This window comes from Pseudomyrmex gracilis, unplaced genomic scaffold (assembly GCF_002006095.1).
Source record: "Pseudomyrmex gracilis isolate BER0280 unplaced genomic scaffold, ASM200609v1 scaffold_36, whole genome shotgun sequence".
NCBI lineage: Eukaryota > Metazoa > Arthropoda > Insecta > Hymenoptera > Formicidae > Pseudomyrmex > Pseudomyrmex gracilis.
Window position 1 is genome coordinate 185302 of NW_018020620.1, and position 16935 is coordinate 202236.

General features: G+C 35.1%; 2 protein-coding genes across 5 annotated transcripts; one reads left to right on the forward strand and one right to left on the reverse strand.

Annotated features, from left to right (window-relative positions):
• Window positions 1–1835: 1835 nt before the first annotated feature.
• Window positions 1836–13164, reverse strand: LOC109852794 (transcription elongation regulator 1-like). Of its 4 annotated transcripts, none has more exons than XM_020424289.1 (18): window positions 12520–13164; window positions 11581–11827; window positions 11396–11485; window positions 11110–11304; window positions 10166–10409; window positions 9830–10048; window positions 9505–9708; window positions 9122–9401; window positions 8766–8998; window positions 8510–8670; window positions 8207–8415; window positions 7960–8110; window positions 3581–4027; window positions 3274–3483; window positions 2917–3183; window positions 2745–2822; window positions 2437–2660; window positions 1836–2318 (listed from the first exon to the last, which is right to left on the reverse strand). In XM_020424289.1, exons 1-18 carry the CDS (start codon window positions 12675–12677, stop codon window positions 2315–2317), a joined length of 3621 nt encoding a protein of 1206 aa, XP_020279878.1. In that variant the 5' UTR covers window positions 12678–13164; the 3' UTR covers window positions 1836–2314. The 4 variants fall into 4 exon arrangements, with proteins under 4 accessions (XP_020279878.1, XP_020279877.1, XP_020279875.1 ...); XM_020424288.1 differs by having other exon boundaries at window positions 3274–3480; window positions 11581–11839; XM_020424286.1 differs by having other exon boundaries at window positions 11581–11839; window positions 12520–12677.
• Window positions 13165–14259: 1095 nt separating this feature from the next.
• Window positions 14260–16621, forward strand: LOC109852787 (DNA polymerase delta small subunit-like). Its single transcript, XM_020424274.1, has 6 exons — window positions 14260–14580; window positions 14714–15015; window positions 15111–15321; window positions 15462–15696; window positions 15909–16201; window positions 16356–16621. The coding sequence occupies exons 1-6, from the start codon at window positions 14364–14366 to the stop codon at window positions 16472–16474; spliced, it is 1377 nt and encodes a 458-aa protein (XP_020279863.1). The 5' UTR covers window positions 14260–14363; the 3' UTR covers window positions 16475–16621.
• Window positions 16622–16935: the final 314 nt, after the last annotated feature.

Here is a 16935-nt window from a genome sequence, read left to right on the forward strand (position 1 = left end):
CATTCTGGGGGGTTTTTGTTGAGACAAAATAAAAACAAGAGTAAAAGTTGGAGCAGTGGAAAAATCATCAACAATCTTTTTTTTACTTTTTACACACGTCATCGGTTTAATACACGTAGAAAAAAAAAATGACACGGTCTTGATAAAAAAATAAAATCTGCTGTGGTCTTCTGTGAAGAAAAATCGTTTTCTAAAAACTGCGCCGTAAAAAAAAAAAAATCACTTGTAAAAATTTATTTATTTATCCACATGTTGCGAAAAGGAGCATATCTCTTGATTGTGCCGTGACAATTTAGGGAAATGATTTGTGTACAATAATCTACATAACGATCGCGTTACTCACTGGAATGACAAGAGATACAACCGCCGGCTTGTCAGCCGGAGTTGTGGATTTCAGGGTCTCTCGACGAACACTTCCTCGACCTCCAGGCGGGCCTTCGCAAAAATTTGCTCTCTTCCAAGTCCGTCCTGTCCACCCCACCCCATCCTGTTAACTCTCATACCGGTCGTCTGTGACCTTTACCGATCCGCGCGGAGCGTCGGATGTCGGATTGATTCACATCACGGGACAGACGAGTGGATCTGGTAAAGGAGGAAGAAGAAACGTCGTTGTAGAGAGCAAGGTCGCGACGAGGAAAACGGAGAAAGTGATCGCAATTCGATCGACGGACGATCTGTCATCTTTGATGATCGCGACACGCGCTCGATACGATTTGCGATACTTTGCGAAATTTTATATTTAAATTTTTTAATTTGTTGTTACAATTTCGTTGTTACAAAAAACGACGATTATACGTGATTTCCGATGATCGATGCAACAAATTTTCGAAAGAGCGTTCTGATACCGTTTGCTAAGACGCGAGCTCGGATGGAAGATAAAATTTCGCAAGAGAAAACTCTCTCGTGAGAATTCCACAGAGTTAGATTCCGCTCCCGATATTATATTTCGCACATATACATACATATATTCCTGACGTAACCGTTCGGTGGAGTCATCGCGGCTCTTGTTTTAACTTAGCAATTTATATTCTTGCCGGGACAGTAGGAAGTGCAATGAGCCGTTGTGTATTGTAACGGTACAAGCAACGTGTGTACGTGCGCGTGGAAAGTACGCGCAAACACATACGTGTTATCTCTCCTTCTTTGTGTGTATCAAGAGAGACACGTCGGTCGTGTCTCACCAAGTTCGCGCGCGCTTTTCTACATGCTTTGAAAAACACAAAAAAAAAACTAATACATAGATATGTACCTCAGTAAAAACACGATCTTCGCTCTTTGCGTTCTACCATGTAATACCGGATATGCAAAATCGTCAAATTTGTGAAATTTTTAAAAAACGGTGGTTCTCGTTCGCACGGTGATTCCCCTCGCGCGTAAGTTTTCAATTTCTGTCGGCGATGGCGCATCGCGCGACATCCAGAGTTTTTGAATCGGATTAAGATCCGCGTTCGATCGCCAGATGGTGCCACTAATCGCCAGTTCAAGTCTCACCATCTACAGGACACATCGCCATGTACTACATCTCGACTGAGTTTTTCTTTTTTATGACAAACAATAAATCTCAACAAAAAACGATTCGCTATACTCGCTTCTCTCACTTTTATCGATATAAAAACGCGTTTCTGATCTAAATGTGTGTTTAACATTTAGTAGTGCACGTATTATTATATTTGTCACAGAACTGTAGATATAAAATTTATACGCACCGCGTCGAGAAAAGCGCGAGTTGCGAGAATACGGATAACAATAACTTTCTAAATATATATATATAAAATATCAAGATCAATCAAAATTGTTTAATAATATAATATAATATTTTTTAATGACTTGATAATATAAATTGTCAATCTTAGAGACTAATGCGTTGTGATACTCTTAAAATCAACAGTCTTGTTTGTTTTATTTTTATACTTTGCGTATCACTTTAAGATACATGTATTGTGCATTGATGTTGTTATTATTATTATTATAGTACATGATGTCACAAGTACAATTTGTTCTCAATATTTTCATTAGTCTTATTTTTAGCAATATATATAATATATATATATATGTATATATATATTATATATACTTACACTCCACTACACATACCTCCATAGCGCAATTTAAATGTTGCTGGAATTTGGCTTTCATTGGCTTTTATTGAATTCTATACAGGTAATTGTGTGTGTATGTGTAAAGTAATTCAACTTAACTACAGCTATAAATTTATTAATTTTTGTCATAGTTATAAATTTTTCTGCTATAAATTTATTCGTTTTTGTAACATCATGAATATATATATTGTATATTTCGAGGTAGACCACTCTCTTCAACTGAAACAGAGAAAAATATTTTTTTTAGATTGAAAAAGACGAGCTTAAAACGCTTCTTGTTTAAAAAAATGGCGAAGAATAAAAACAAATTTCCTCTATTTGAATATGTGTGGTTTACTTTGTAGTTGGTCTTCTCGAAGGCTCTGAAGCGGTGGGAGGAGGCGGAGGACCTCGTCGCGCTAATTCCTCCAGATAACCCATCAACAATCGAGTCCGCTCGGGAGCCGCTGCTTCCAGCACAAGAAATCTTCGGTCTTTTCTGAGAATTTCTTCGATTTCCGTTAGATGCGAGCTGTTTTCTTGCACTTTTTTGTACGTTTTGTCAGTAATCAGTTTTGTTTCCTGAAAAATCGTGGATTTTAAGGAACAATCGCATAAAAAAAAAAGAATCTTAAATGATATATTCTGTTACATTCAACAACATACCTGAAGAAGTTCTCTGAAATCAGCTTTGGCAGCGACAAGTTTGTCCTTAATATATTCCTTAAATTCCTTTTCGCATTTCTGCGAAATAATACAAAATATTAGAATAAAGAATAATATAAAAAAAAAAATTTCTCACTGATATAAAACTGAATTCTACAAAATTACAAATTACCCGATCGCTGGAAGAAAACTTCAAATATCTGGGATCGTCCTTCAATAATTTCTTAATGTCTTTCCAGGATGCTGTTAGCTCGGTCGACGCACCCACTTCGTCAAGCAATTCTCGGAATTTGTCGCGCTTTTTGCGACCCAATTGCTCAATGTGTTCGTTGAACAGTCGTTCTTTCTCTTCGCGATCTAAACTTTCGGCCAGTTCCCACCTGTGATCCTTTCGCAGTTGTCGTTTAGCTTCTCTCCATGCCAAGTCGCTGTTTCTTACCTGCAAAAACGAGCGAGAATCAAGGAATATAAAAAAATTACTACAAATCCATTGTCTTCCAGTATTGTGTGAAATTAAAAAAGCACGCACCAAATCAGCGAGAAGAGCGCTGAAGTGTTGTACAGCCTCCGCGTGACGATGATGTTGTCTCTCCTTATCTCTGTCACGAAGATGCGTGGCAAGTGTTCGTTGTACTTCTCGTTCTCTCTCACGAAGACTTACTTCCGCTCGCCTTTCACGTTCTCTTTTCTGTTTCTCACGATCCTCCTCCGAATCAGAATGATCGTCTCCCTCTTCCTTCTATGCGAAAGAAGATTACATAAAAGAAACCGAATTGCAAAAACAAGAAAAAAGATTTTTATAATAAACAAAAAAAAATAATGTGATTATTACGCACGTCATTTTCCTTTTTCACACTCTTGTCGTCACTTTCGTCAAGTTCGCCGCTTTCTTTCTCTATCACTATCTCTTTTTTCTCCTTTCCGTTTTCCTCGGTAGGCGCCTCGCTCTTACGTTGCTTCTTTTCCTTCGCGTTGTCTTTCTCAGATCTGTCCTTGCTAGATTTCGTTTCTTTACCTTTATCTGAATCCTTGCGATCCTTGTCCTTCTTGTCGGTCTTGTGATCTTTCTCTCTGTGCCGATGATCTTTATCTTTCTCCTTTTCCTTTTTCCGCTCATCCTTCAGCATTCGAACATAATCTCTAAACCAATCTTCCCGCGTGCTCGCAGACTCTACGACTCTGTATCTCCAATCCGATTCCAATTTTTTCTTACAATCGCTCCAATGCGAATGCCTGTCGATGTCTTTGTGTTCGCGTAGCATCGAAAAGAATTCCTTTTTCACCTGAAACGCATTTAACATACGAGTCTTTATCATTGAAAAATAATCACTGTTTGCTTACATACTAATTATACAATTCTTTTTTTTTTTTGTTTCTTTTTTGCATCTTTAAGATCGAAAAAATAGTTTCTTGGTTCTCTTTTTAAATCATGCACGTTTTTTAAATAAATTGTATTTCCAACCAATTTTATTTACACGTTCAGCCACATTACAATCACTCTTTATAAACGTTTTTATAAATATAATAAATGATTTGTAATGTGGATCAAACTATTTCAACTTGCAAACCTTTTTTTTTTTAATTGGTTTTCAAACTATATTTCGTTAGGGGTAGAAGAAATAGTCATTCGTGTTCGTTCGTATCAGGAGATATCACAACGTTTAAGGGCTCTATTTGTCGAATTTTTTTTTTTTTTTTTTTTTTTTAATGAACTAAGCTGGTCGTTTCTCGGCTGAAAAAAATTTATTAATTTATTATTCCTGTAAGAATGATTATTATATGTGTGAGGCCAGTCATCATTAAATCGTTAATTAAATCATTGCGAGTGTAAACAGCAAAATTCGTTCAACAAAAATAAATGTAAAACTTTGTTTTAAAAAATTTTCGCGAAAAACTCGAATTTTTTCTGCATCACATGATTTTCACTCGAGATTTAATGATGACTGAATATATAAGATAAGTGAACGTTTAATTAACTGCTGCCCTTGCTGAAAGGAAAAAAATATGGTTAGTGTGAATTATAATATATCCTTAACTCCGAAAACACTAGAAGCACTTGCAGCCGTCCAAATTACAAAACGAGTTACTAATTTTTTTTTTCTCCTACTCTCCTCCCTCTCTCTCCCTCTTCCTCTTTCTTTCTCTCTCTCTCTCTCTCTCTCTCTTTCTCCCTCTCTCTCTTTTTCGATATTATAGTCTAAACTATATGTCTCATAGAAACCCACAATTTTATGTAACGACAGTATCTCGTCATAGCACATCACATCACCGTTTGCAAAACTTGCTATATATAAGTAATAATTTTTTTTCACAAAATATATTTTCATAACTCATAAACAAAAATAAACTATGTGTAAGATTATTAAAATTAGTATACTACTAAAAAAGTTATTATATCTCGTTAAAAAACAAAGTGCACCTCTCTCCTAAGCCTCGATACTTACAGATTATAAACTGAAAGCATTAAAATAAACAAAAAATTTAGCCGTAAATAGATATTTTTAATAATTCTGATTGTCCGATCCGCGCAACGTGAGCTCGAGAATTAACAAACAAAAACAAAGTTTGAAGTTTCAAATTTTCCAAACGTTTCTTCATTAACGTAATTTGTAAAACGACCGAAAATCTTTTCGCGTTGCAAATTTTTTCGTTTCACGAAAGAACGTTTCAGATAATATTATTGAAAATATCAACACATTTAAGAAATTAGATTATTAGACAGCTTTTTGATGCTGGCACGTTAATTTCTTCAGATTGTCATAACAATAATCGAATCCTCATCCCAGAAAGAATCTTCAAGACACTCTAAGAAGCTCGTGTATACTCGAACTTGTATTTTTTTATATATATATCTGACTGAAAACAATCTATCGCATTACGCTCAGAATATTAGCAATCAACGTTTCCGAAATAATTATACACAAATAATCAAATATCTTTTTACAAAACGTTCTATTATATATATATATATATAAAAAATCTAATTATATGCTTTTGCATTGTAATTCTGTAATCTCTAAATTTTTAAGATACGTATTGCAATAAAGTTAAGTGTGTTTCCGATTTATCACGAGTAATAAGAATCGATTAAATATATATATATGCGTATATATATATATAAATATCTTAAATCATTATTGACACAATTGCTTGACAGTTTTGTAGTGTTAAATTTTAAATGTTTCTTTTTTTTTTTTAATTAAATTTGATATATCATGTATCGACATAAGAACAAGAAAATAAACATAATATTTTAAGGCTAATAATTGTATCTAATTGTATGTGCAAAATAATTGTTTGCGGACGATACGAACATGAAAACGTGAAAGAAACAACGTCAGTGCGCAATTATTACCGAAGAAAGATATTAAGAAAATCTCAGCAAGTTAAACATTATTAATTCTCATAGAATAGATTTGTTTTTATGTCCATACATCTGATACAAGTTCTATGGTAGCATTAGAATCGAGAAATTTAAAATATCTGACATCGGGATCAACTTTGAGAAGAAAAAAAAAAAGGAATTTTCCGGACTAATGCTACCTCTGGACTTTCTTTTTTTTTTTTCGTATATATGTGTCTCTCTCTTTTCTCCCTTTCATTATTAAATTAAATTGAAAAAATTTTACGTAAAAATTTCGCAAATTGGCTTTTGACTTTGAGGAAAAGTTAAATTTTTTCAAGTAACGAGGATTACGAGTAATATACAGATACCAAGTTTGTTCATTCACATGACTCTGCTTTGGAGTAAAGAATGCGGCGCGCGAGGGTGTGCCAACCGTGCCACGCGGTGTAGATGGGAATGGTAGATGACATCATCCATGCCACCAACCAGCTTCAGAACCAAGCCACTCCACATACGGAACCTGTCCTGCCTGCCTCCTGACTGAAGTGGAGAGTTCAGAACACATAAGTATATAAAGGAAGCGTCACATACTATGATTTTATTCTCTACATCTCCCATCTTAGAGTTATTAAAAACTTCTTATTTTTTTATTTATTTATTTTTTTTTTCGACTTCTATCGAGCAAAAAAATCTACTTTGGAGCACAGAATTTTTTTTTATCAGAGAAATATCTCCTCGGTATATGTGTTCTTCAGCCATTATTATTTTAGGAATTCGTACTTTTTTTTTCTTTATTTTTTTACAAGTGGAACAAAATAATAACATACCTATGAAAACCTGAAAGAAATTAAATTTAATTATCGCTGCAAAACATAAAAAAGACTTCATTAAATTATTACTAATAAAAATGTATATGTATATATATATATATATCCTCTCTCTCTCCTATCTATATAGAATTAAAAAACACGCTTTGCATCTATTCGTAATTTGATTCTTACGTGTCATTTCGCGCATTGCGAAGCTTCGCTTAATTTAAGGGTACATAGAATTCTTGAAAATCAGTAATGAGAAATAATAAATTGCGTAAACATAGAGAAGCAAGGCGCCGAATATACACAACGTATATTACAGCCCGTGCGTATAAACTTATCGCGAAATGTAGTACGCTACGTGCTACATTTATACATGCTGCTTGAAGTGATCTTCCGGCAGCATTTTATAGAACAATTTGTTATAAATCAATGACGTCTACCTGGAATGAAAGGAGAATGATTTGTTGGACAGGACGTTTAAAAAACAGGAAGTTTGGAGCTGGATAATATATGCGTTTTTCACAATATAAAGGATTTATTTATACAAACACTTGGAAAAATACGTTTTATAAAAAAAAAAAAAATATTTGTGTCAATAAAAAAATAACCAAGAAACAAGAGAAATTTCAACAATTTTCAAGACTACAATATAAACCGAAAATCAAAAGACATGTTGCGGTAATTAAAAAAAAAAAAAACAGTAAATAAAAAAATGATGAAAATAAAGCTACCAATATATGAATCTCATCAAGTTAGTGAATATGTGTGTTAAATTTAATATAAAAAAGATTTATGTTTTAACTAATAGTGAAAAAATTGTGTTAACTTATAAATCCTCTACACTTGTTAAAAAATACATACATATATATATTTTTTCTCGGGATCTTGGAAGGGAATAATATTGCTGGAAAATTCGTCTTAATTATTGTGTATCAAACGTTGAAAAAGAATTTTTATATAAAATTATTTGTATTATATAGAGCAGAAATCCTGAAAAATGTTTTGTGTTGCCACACAATGCGCCGCGTTAATAATGTTAATAAAATAAAAATACCTGTTCTCGTTTGGCTGTTTTTTCCTCTTTTTCCCTCTTTCGCACTTCCAGAAGATATTCGTTGAAAAGGCTTTCTCGTTCGCGCATCTTTTCTACATTCTTAAATCGTTCATCCCTTCCGTGCTTTTGAGCAAAATCGCTAAACGACGATCTACAAAATCGCGTTGTCAAAGTTACAAAATAAGATTATTATTACATAAATAAATAAATAGTTACATAACGCAATTGTTTGTTTATATATACGTACTTTCCATGAAGATTTGCTTCTTCGAGGAGCTTTTGAAATTGCTCCTTCCGTTCTTTCATCTTATTCCTCTTTTCGCGTCTTTCTTCTTCCGCTCTCTCCTTTACGTACTTCTCGAAAACCTGCTTCCTTTCCTTTGACATTAGAAGTAAATAGCGCGAATCAAATACTATTTTATGAAGCTCTTTTTCCCAAGTACTAAATGCAGATACCTGAAGCAACACAATTCAACACGTGTTGTGTAAGATATAAAATTTACAATAAAACAAATCATATGTGTAAAATCACATGTGATATGGTATTTACATCTTTCTCTGCGAGCATGTCTCTAAATGCCTTAATCCTGGTTTCCAACGGGACTATTGCTCGCTCTCTAGCTGCTCTCACCTCGGCCTCTATCGCTGCTTCCTTACCAATGTCGATGGTCTTCTTACCTTCTTTCTCCTCCTCTTCCTTAACAGGTGTAGCTAAAAATTCACAAAACATGACAAATCTCTAAATATGTATTCTACGATTTTTTTTTTTTTCTAAAATTCTTATTGTTGTATTATAACAAAGTTACTTTTAGTATCGTCGTGTTTCATTTTCTTTGCTGGTACGGGTTGCTCGTCGTCGCTGCTTTCGCTGGTATCCGACTGGCGCACCGGCTTCGGAGCACCCACCGCGTCCGGCGGAGTCGACACCATCTTGTCCACGTCCTGACGGCCAATAAGATCATCCGGTCTTTCCCAAACTGATATACGTGATGAAGGATTGTAGAAAAACACACGTCCGTCTCCCGTCCAAACGACGCACCTTTGCATTAAAGCATATGTTAAAAAAAATCTAATTTAATTCTCTCTTCGTTAATTATTTATATATACATATTTGTCTAAGACGCAATAAAAAAAAAAAAAAACCAAATATCGTTTAACATACCATGGAGTTCCAGGCACGGGGGTGCTAGAAATCGGTCTGGACTTGTCTTGAGGTTTAGCAGGTTCCTTCGTTCCAACGTTCTCTTCCTTCTTCGGCTTAGCGCTTTCAGCATCTTTTGTACTATCTTTGGTTTCCTGAGTGTTCTCTTGCTGGGGTTTCTCTTGTTTTGCGGGCTCGCTCGTAGTACTGTTACTTGTAACGGTGGTGGTGGTCGTAACAGCGGTTGTAACGGGAACAGTACTTGCTTCTTCGTTTTTCTGCCGCAGCGCCAATTTCGCATCTAACAAAACATTTCAATAAGATAAAATTGCAGAATTTGAAATTTATATTTACGTTATTTACGAAATTGGATTAAACTTCACAAAAAGAGAGCAAAAACATACTTTCGAGATCCTTTAAGGCTTGTGGTTTTTCCCATACTGATTCTCCAGCTTTACTATTATAATAATACAGTCTACCATCTGGCGCACGATGTTCCGTCCAAACCATAGCAGCTGCTACCAATTCAGAATCAAGTTGTGCAAGTATTGCAGGATCTTCGGCGGGTGTTTGAGGTGCCATTACACCATGAGGCATTTGTGGCATACCTAAAAAATATGTATTTTTTTTTAGTATATTCGATATTACACAAATTAATTTTTCTTTAATATATGTACAATATATATAAATTTTAATATGTTTTAAAATAATTTTCCTTGCAAGTCTTACCCCAATTTGCTTGTGGCGGCCCGTAACCGCCGAAAGGTTGAAAACCAGGTGGTGGCATTCCGAAAGGCGCTGCTCCGAATTGCGCAGGAATAGGCCCACCAAATTGATTTGGCATTCTATGTTGCATGGGAATCATATTCGGTGGTGGTTGCATCATATTCGTATTTACAGCTGGTGTAGTAATCGGTGGCGTGCTAGTAACTGTCGCGGGCGCTGTACCTATAAGATGCATAAGTTTTTTTCTATTATAAACTCGAAGAACTTCGATTGCTTCGATACATTCGAGCATATAAATGATTATATAAATGATTATAAATATTTTTCACAATTTCTTACCGTTAGATTGATTCGTCTCAGGCGCTTGATTACTGACATCTGGCGTGTCATTTAACGTAGGCGGTGGTCCGGTACCGGGAGGTGCTGTGCTTAATTGATTAATCGCATCTGCATTATTAGAAGACGATTGCTCGCCGGCTTGGGAAATTCTATTTTCACTAATTTGAGTTGGCGTACTACTTGACGAAGTAGGCGTTGTAGAGCGAGCCGTTTGCTTTGACGCACCGTGTACTAACTGTTCTAACTACAATATAAAAATATTGTATAAGTTGAGACAGTTATAATCAGATTAATCATATTGTAAATTTTATATACGTAAAAATACACAAAATAAACAAAATTATTTTATAAAAAAGACACTATTTATTTAACACTTTATATTTTCTGCTTGTTTAGAAACCTACTTATTAATATTTTGTTTCACAAAAAAGTTTAATATGTGATAGCATCTTTATATAAATTTTTAGTTTTTTTAGTTATGAATGTAGGTAAACACGTACCTTTATTATCTTCACTATTGATAATTCTTTGATCAGTTCTTTGAGTTTTTTTTATTTTACTTCTCTGCACTTTGTCCCGTGTAGACACAATTATTAGACTAATAATGGCAAAGAAAAAGGAAAGAAAAAGAGAACCAATAAATGCACCTGTCTTTATATTTGAGCATTACGTTTGAATATCATAATTAAAACTCAATAAAAATGTGCAAAGACAGTTTACAACAGTTGCAAGTTACTGACGAAATAATAATTGATAATAATAATAATTTTACGATAAAATTTGATATATTTACTAAAAATATTAAATACTTAATATTTATAAAGATTAATATTTATATTAATATTTAATATCTGATATTTATTTAATATAAAATATTAAATTATATATTATAAATATAAATATTAAATTATAGTTTAAAAAAATTTATATAAATATTGGCTTACCTGATCTTGTATCATGACCTTCACATTTGGTCCCTCTGGTTTAGTCCATGTAGTATCTCTGGTACGAATATTATAATAATAAGACTTGCCATCAGCTGCTTTAGTCTCCACCCATACTTCTCCATTGAGATCTAGACCTGGAATGTTTGCTTGCTGCTGTGACGGTTGTTGAGACGGTTGTTGTTGACCTGGAATCTATAGCATAATTTTACTTAGACATATGGTCTTTCAAACCTTTTAATTCTATAATTCTCTTTTATATATATCTATTTAAAATTGCACTTACGCTATTCATGTTAGGTGGTCCCATTCCAGGAGGAGGTCCATATGGACCTGGTCCAGTACCCATTGGACCGTTCATTACATGTGGTGGTGGCTAAATAATATTTTTTAGAATAATCATTACATACATATGTGATCTAACTTAAAAAATCTAAAGTTATTGAAAAAGAGAAATTAAACGATATATACCATTCCTGGCGGTCCCATTAAGTTTGGAGGACCCATTAAGTTTGGAGGTCCCATTGGTCCCCAACTAGGATCAAAGGGTGGCGGTACTCTAAATCTTGGACCTGCAGGACCAGGTGGACAATTTGGCCTAGGAGGACCCTCGAAAGGAAATCCATTGTTAGCTCCTCTAAACATTCCTCTTGGTCCGAATCCTCTTCCTCGAAACCTAGGTGGTCCTCCACCTCTCATAGGGAAATCAAACCCACCTCTGCCACGACCCCTTAAATTATTTTTATATGTTGTGACTAGATATCTTACTTTTATTTCATGCCACTTAGAGGAAGGAATAGATCAGAAGTATCTTTTTAACCCTTTTTGAGCAGTCCAGAAATCCAGTTTTGACTTTTAAAATAATTTTTCCCAGATACTAATCTGATCTACATGTGCACATTTGCTTTTGGGTTTTGTCTATCAATACAACATTTCTGCGCTATTTCTCTCAACAAGTAATGTTTCTACACCACTTCATTAAGTCACAATAATAATTTTATTAGAACACTACTACATAAGAAACCAATTACTACAAAAGAAAAAAACAAAACAATGGGACTCATGTATGGATATCACACTTGCGTACACATACTCCAAGTTTGAAGATAAATTTTGCCCATTCCTTGCGTATCCCAATTATCAAACCTTCTGTGAGAATATCATATATGAAAAAAAAAAAACAAAACAAATAGAAAACCCCCATAGCATACACACACTGATCGCACACCTTGTGAGTCTTTCATAGAGATCTCAAGTCAAGTAGAAACATTACAAGTTGGGGGTGGGGAGCGTGCGGGGACATGGGAATTTCGTCTGATCTGTCTAATCGTCCAGATATCGCGAAACCAGCGAGACGATAAAGCTCAGGCGTGTATGTATGTATGTATATATATATATATATATACGCACCGAAACCCGCCGCGGCCTCGCGGCATAAAATGCCTATAATCATCGCCCTCATAGTTATACTCCTCCGTCTCTTCCATGACCTCTTCATTGTGCTCCTGCTCGTTGCTGGCGACGGGCTCGGCCGCTATCGCGGCCGGTTGCTCGCTGCTCGTGTCCATTTTTGCGATAACACGCACAACAAGAGACAATTAAAACGATCAAACTTGTCGTCGGTCTCTCATACACCCATTACTAATCTACTTCGGTTAAGATCACTTTTTTCCTCGCCGTCCGAGAGAAAAATACCGCAAACAAATCACTATTTTACGCGACGCAAGCTGTAAACATATTGCCACCAACATGCGACCCGTGAATTTCCCTGATGCAAGTCAGCCTGAAGAAAACTCACTAGATGAATCTTACCTGCGGAGAGATTACTCGGCAGATTTCGCTGGTCTTGTAACATACATTTTCTAACGAAAACGATTAAAAAAAAAAAAAAAAAAAAAAAAAAACAACTCTCGACAAGCAACAAAAGACTTTAAAGTCGGAATAATTTCTAAACAATGACGAACTTTTTGTTTTGTTTCTCTTGTTTCTCTCGAATTAAATTATGCACACACACACATACACACGTACACGTCACGATAGAAACGAATGGCACTTCGTGGGTGGCGTGTGATCCTCGCCGTAGACGGCGCTGAAAACTGTCCCCACTTTTTCCACGAGTGAGTTTGTTCCCCCACCCCTGGGCCCCGATTCTTTGGGTGCGTTCAGACAACTCAACGATTGAAAGATAATCACTTATGATTGGATCATACTTTTGGAACCGTGGCAGGTTTTGAAGAATAGTCCTATCATAAGTGACGATCTCTCGACCGTTGAGTTTTCTGAACGTAACCTTTAACTCACTCGTAAGGCCTGTTCTACTGTGATTGATCAATATTTCTTGCTTCCGACTTCTGATTTATTACTAATATCTCATTGTAGAAGGGCCTTTAGGCTTGTTTTACAATACAGTCGTAAGCTGTAAGTCGTAAGAAATTGACCAATCACAGACCAATTACAGAAGAATAATCGATTGTGATTGGTCAATTTCTTACGACTTACGGCTTACGACTGTATTGTAGAACAAACCTAAAGGGTCGTCTACAATGAAGAGTTGTAGGCCGTAACAGTAAGAAATTGACAAATCACAATCGATTATTCTTCTGTACTTTTTCTGTGATTGGTCAATTTCTTACTATTACGGCCTACAACTCTCCATTGTAGACGGCTCTTAAGGCCTGTTCTACAATACAGTTGTAAGCCGTAAGTCGTAAGAAATTGACCAATCACAATCGATTATTCTTCTGTGATTTATCTGTGATTGGTCAATTTCTTACGACTGTATTGTAGAACAGGCCTAAGACATAAGAGGTCTGTTCTTTTTACCTGAACTGACCGCACTAGTTTAGAGTTCATCTGTTTCGCTCTACATTGGAAAAAGAAAGATAAACTCTGAACTAGCGTGGCCAGTTCGGTTAAAAAGAACAGACCTAAGAACGTCAACCAATCCAGCTTTTTGTTTTCAACCCCTACTTCTTGTTTCTAGAAAGCTTTGATTGGTTGATTCTCTTATGTCTTATGCGTTATGAGTTGTGCAAAATTCTTTGGCCTTTACGATACAGTTCCAATGGAATAATCGGTCTGATTCTGCGCAATAGAAAAAGGCGCGAAAACTGCTACACACATAAATAAATTGTGTATGTGTGCGTGTTTGCGTCACTTTAAAGTTTTGTAAACGTAAAGTGATAACAGTTTCAATTTAATTTCGTTTTATTTGTACACACACACACACACACGGGATAAACAGTAACAACATAATGGTGATTCCAACTACGGAATCTGCCGGGAATTTACTTTCAAAACCGGGAAATGAATTACCAGCGGAGTTTCAGAGACAACAGGTAGAATGCGAAGATCTGACTGCTGAGTTCAACGACAAGTTCGTTGATTTCTCTAAACAATTTTATCACATTTATGCCGTGAGACTGGCAGAGTTGAGAGAAGTATTGTTGCCACGAGTTGACGCAAAGTGGAGTAAGTTCTGTTGTATTTGGTGCTGTACATAGTACTATTTTTTATTTAAACAAACAGCTTACTTTTTTTAAACATACGATCGATATCATTCGTTATTTAGATTTAAAGGAATAAAAATTCGTGTGATTTTTAGAAAATATTCAGATATTGAAGTTGGCAGAGTTGGACGATTTTGAAGGACAAGATTGTGTGATAATTGGAACGCTGTACAAACATCAAAAGTGGAAGCCGTCGATATTGCAGGAATTAAGCGAGGATCATCAATTAACGTTGCCCGAGCCAAAGCCAAATTATTGTTCGGAAAATGATCAACTTTACTTGGAGGATGAAATGTTGCGAATCAAGCTGGTGGTTAGAGACGAGGACTTGAAGAACTATGTGACGGGTGTTGTATGCGCCATACTTGGTCACAAAGAAAAAGATGGAAATTTTGTGGTGAGTATATCTGTGTATTGCGCATTATAACTTCATACATGTACAAAATAATTACGTGTACTATAATAAAAATCAATAAATGTTTATTACATTAGACCAAGGATTGGTGTTTCCCTGGTTGCATGCCTAGAAGCATGCTGGTAGAATCAAAATCAAGAGGAAAATTAGTATTTCTGTCCGGACTAGATTTAGTAAACAGCTCTCAGAAGTTGTCGTTGAATCTTCTAACAGAATGGATATGCGGCATGGCAGGAGACGCGACAGCTCAAGAAGATGCTACTTCTATCACTCGAATTATTATAGCTGGTAGATATACACTGATATTCTTTTACTGTCGTACATTTATTTTCTTATATCTTAATATGTTGAGTCATTTAAGTGTAAAACTTCTCACAAATTATATATTTTTTTCATACTTAATGATCTAATATATAATTATGTATCAGGCAATTCCGTCAAAGCTGTTACCAAGACAAATACTCTAATGGGACACGCTGAAGGTAAGGCACAGGACGCCGCGATAGTAAAAGAAGTGGTTGTGGCAACGGATCTTGTGGACAAATTTCTCGCCGAAATAGCAAAATGTTGCCCCATCACTCTGATGCCAGGTCAACACGACCCCACTAACGCGATGTTGCCTCAGAAACCGTTACATCCATGTATTCTGCCGTTAACGTCTAGGTAGTGCGCAAACAAATGTACTTTGTCGTAATAGATTTTGTAAATTTTATGTTCCGACTCTTGATAGCGCGTTTTTAACAAATTTAAACATTTAAACGAACTTAAGCGTGTTCTTATTATTGTTGTAACTGTTGTCGAATTTTAGAATAGTTAATATTAAGTTAGAGTTTTTAAACATGCGCGATCGGAATATTATCACATAATTGTTTCAGATTCTACAGTTTCAAAGGCGCAACAAATCCGTGGATCGGTAGAGTCGCCGGACGTATTATAATGGGCACTAGCGGACAACCGATCGAAGATATCGCAAAAGTAACCGGCGCGACAGACATTTCTCCATTGGAGTGGCTGGAGAGAACGCTTCTTTGGAAGCACATGTGCCCAACTACTCCGGACACGTTACCGGTGCAGCCTTATTTTGCGAAAGATCCTTTTATTATAAACCATTGTCCGGATGTGTATTTTGTGGGCAACACGGATAAAGCTGAAACAAAGTTGTGGAAAGGTATAAATAATACTGTAAAATAATAAATACAGTAAAATTGTTAAGTTAAACAGATGTTAATATAGATGTACCGATTTGTGTTTTGCTAAAAACCATTTTGAAGAATGTTACTTATTCTTTCAGAATAATCTATCAGAAAATTATTTACTTCTAGGTGAAGAAAATCAAGAAGTCAGATTACTTTGTGTTCCCAAGTTTTTCTCTACACATACAGCAGTTATTGTGAGTATGGACACTTTGGATGCCGAATTCATTTGTTTTGGAGCTGGATAGGAGCATTCAAAAGAAAAAAGAAAAAAACAATCTAACAAATTTTCATTGTCAGATTATCATAGCGTTTACTGGTGTTAACAGATATATTTTTCTATTCTTACTACACTATTTAAGAAATATATATACATTGTATTTTTATATGAAAAAAAGTTGGAAGTAACTGATTTTTGATAGAAATAATTTTAGCTAACCGTTCACATGTTATTTATGCAATAAATTTATTTAAAAAATTTATAACAAAAGGATTCTTGAACATCTGAAAACAAATTTGGACACAACAGAGCAAGAGAGAAGCAATTAAAATTTGTTAACATTTTTTGTTTCTAAAAACAGAGAGATGCTCTGAACACAGATTTGTATTCGTTTTACTACTAACAAAATTTAATAGCACTCGAAAAACAATTTTGCAATAATAAAAGAAAAAAGCAATTTCTGTTGTCACTTTTTTTTTTTTTTATTTG

Excerpts from the sequence above, each read along its gene's own strand:
- LOC109852794 (XM_020424286.1), bottom strand. The coding sequence starts at position 12,677 with ATGGACACGAGCAGCGAGCAACCGGCCGCGATAGCGGCCGAGCCCGTC. Across the intron at positions 11,486-11,580 it reads TAATGGGACCGCCAGGAATG|CCACCACCACATGTAATGAA; the intron begins GTATATATCGTT and ends AATATTATTTAG. Across the intron at positions 10,049-10,165 it reads TGAGACGAATCAATCTAACG|GTACAGCGCCCGCGACAGTT; the intron begins GTAAGAAATTGT and ends TGCATCTTATAG.
- LOC109852787 (XM_020424274.1), top strand. The coding sequence starts at position 14,364 with ATGGTGATTCCAACTACGGAATCTGCCGGGAATTTACTTTCAAAACCG. Across the intron at positions 15,016-15,110 it reads AAAAAGATGGAAATTTTGTG|ACCAAGGATTGGTGTTTCCC; the intron begins GTGAGTATATCT and ends TTATTACATTAG. Across the intron at positions 15,697-15,908 it reads ATTCTGCCGTTAACGTCTAG|ATTCTACAGTTTCAAAGGCG; the intron begins GTAGTGCGCAAA and ends TAATTGTTTCAG.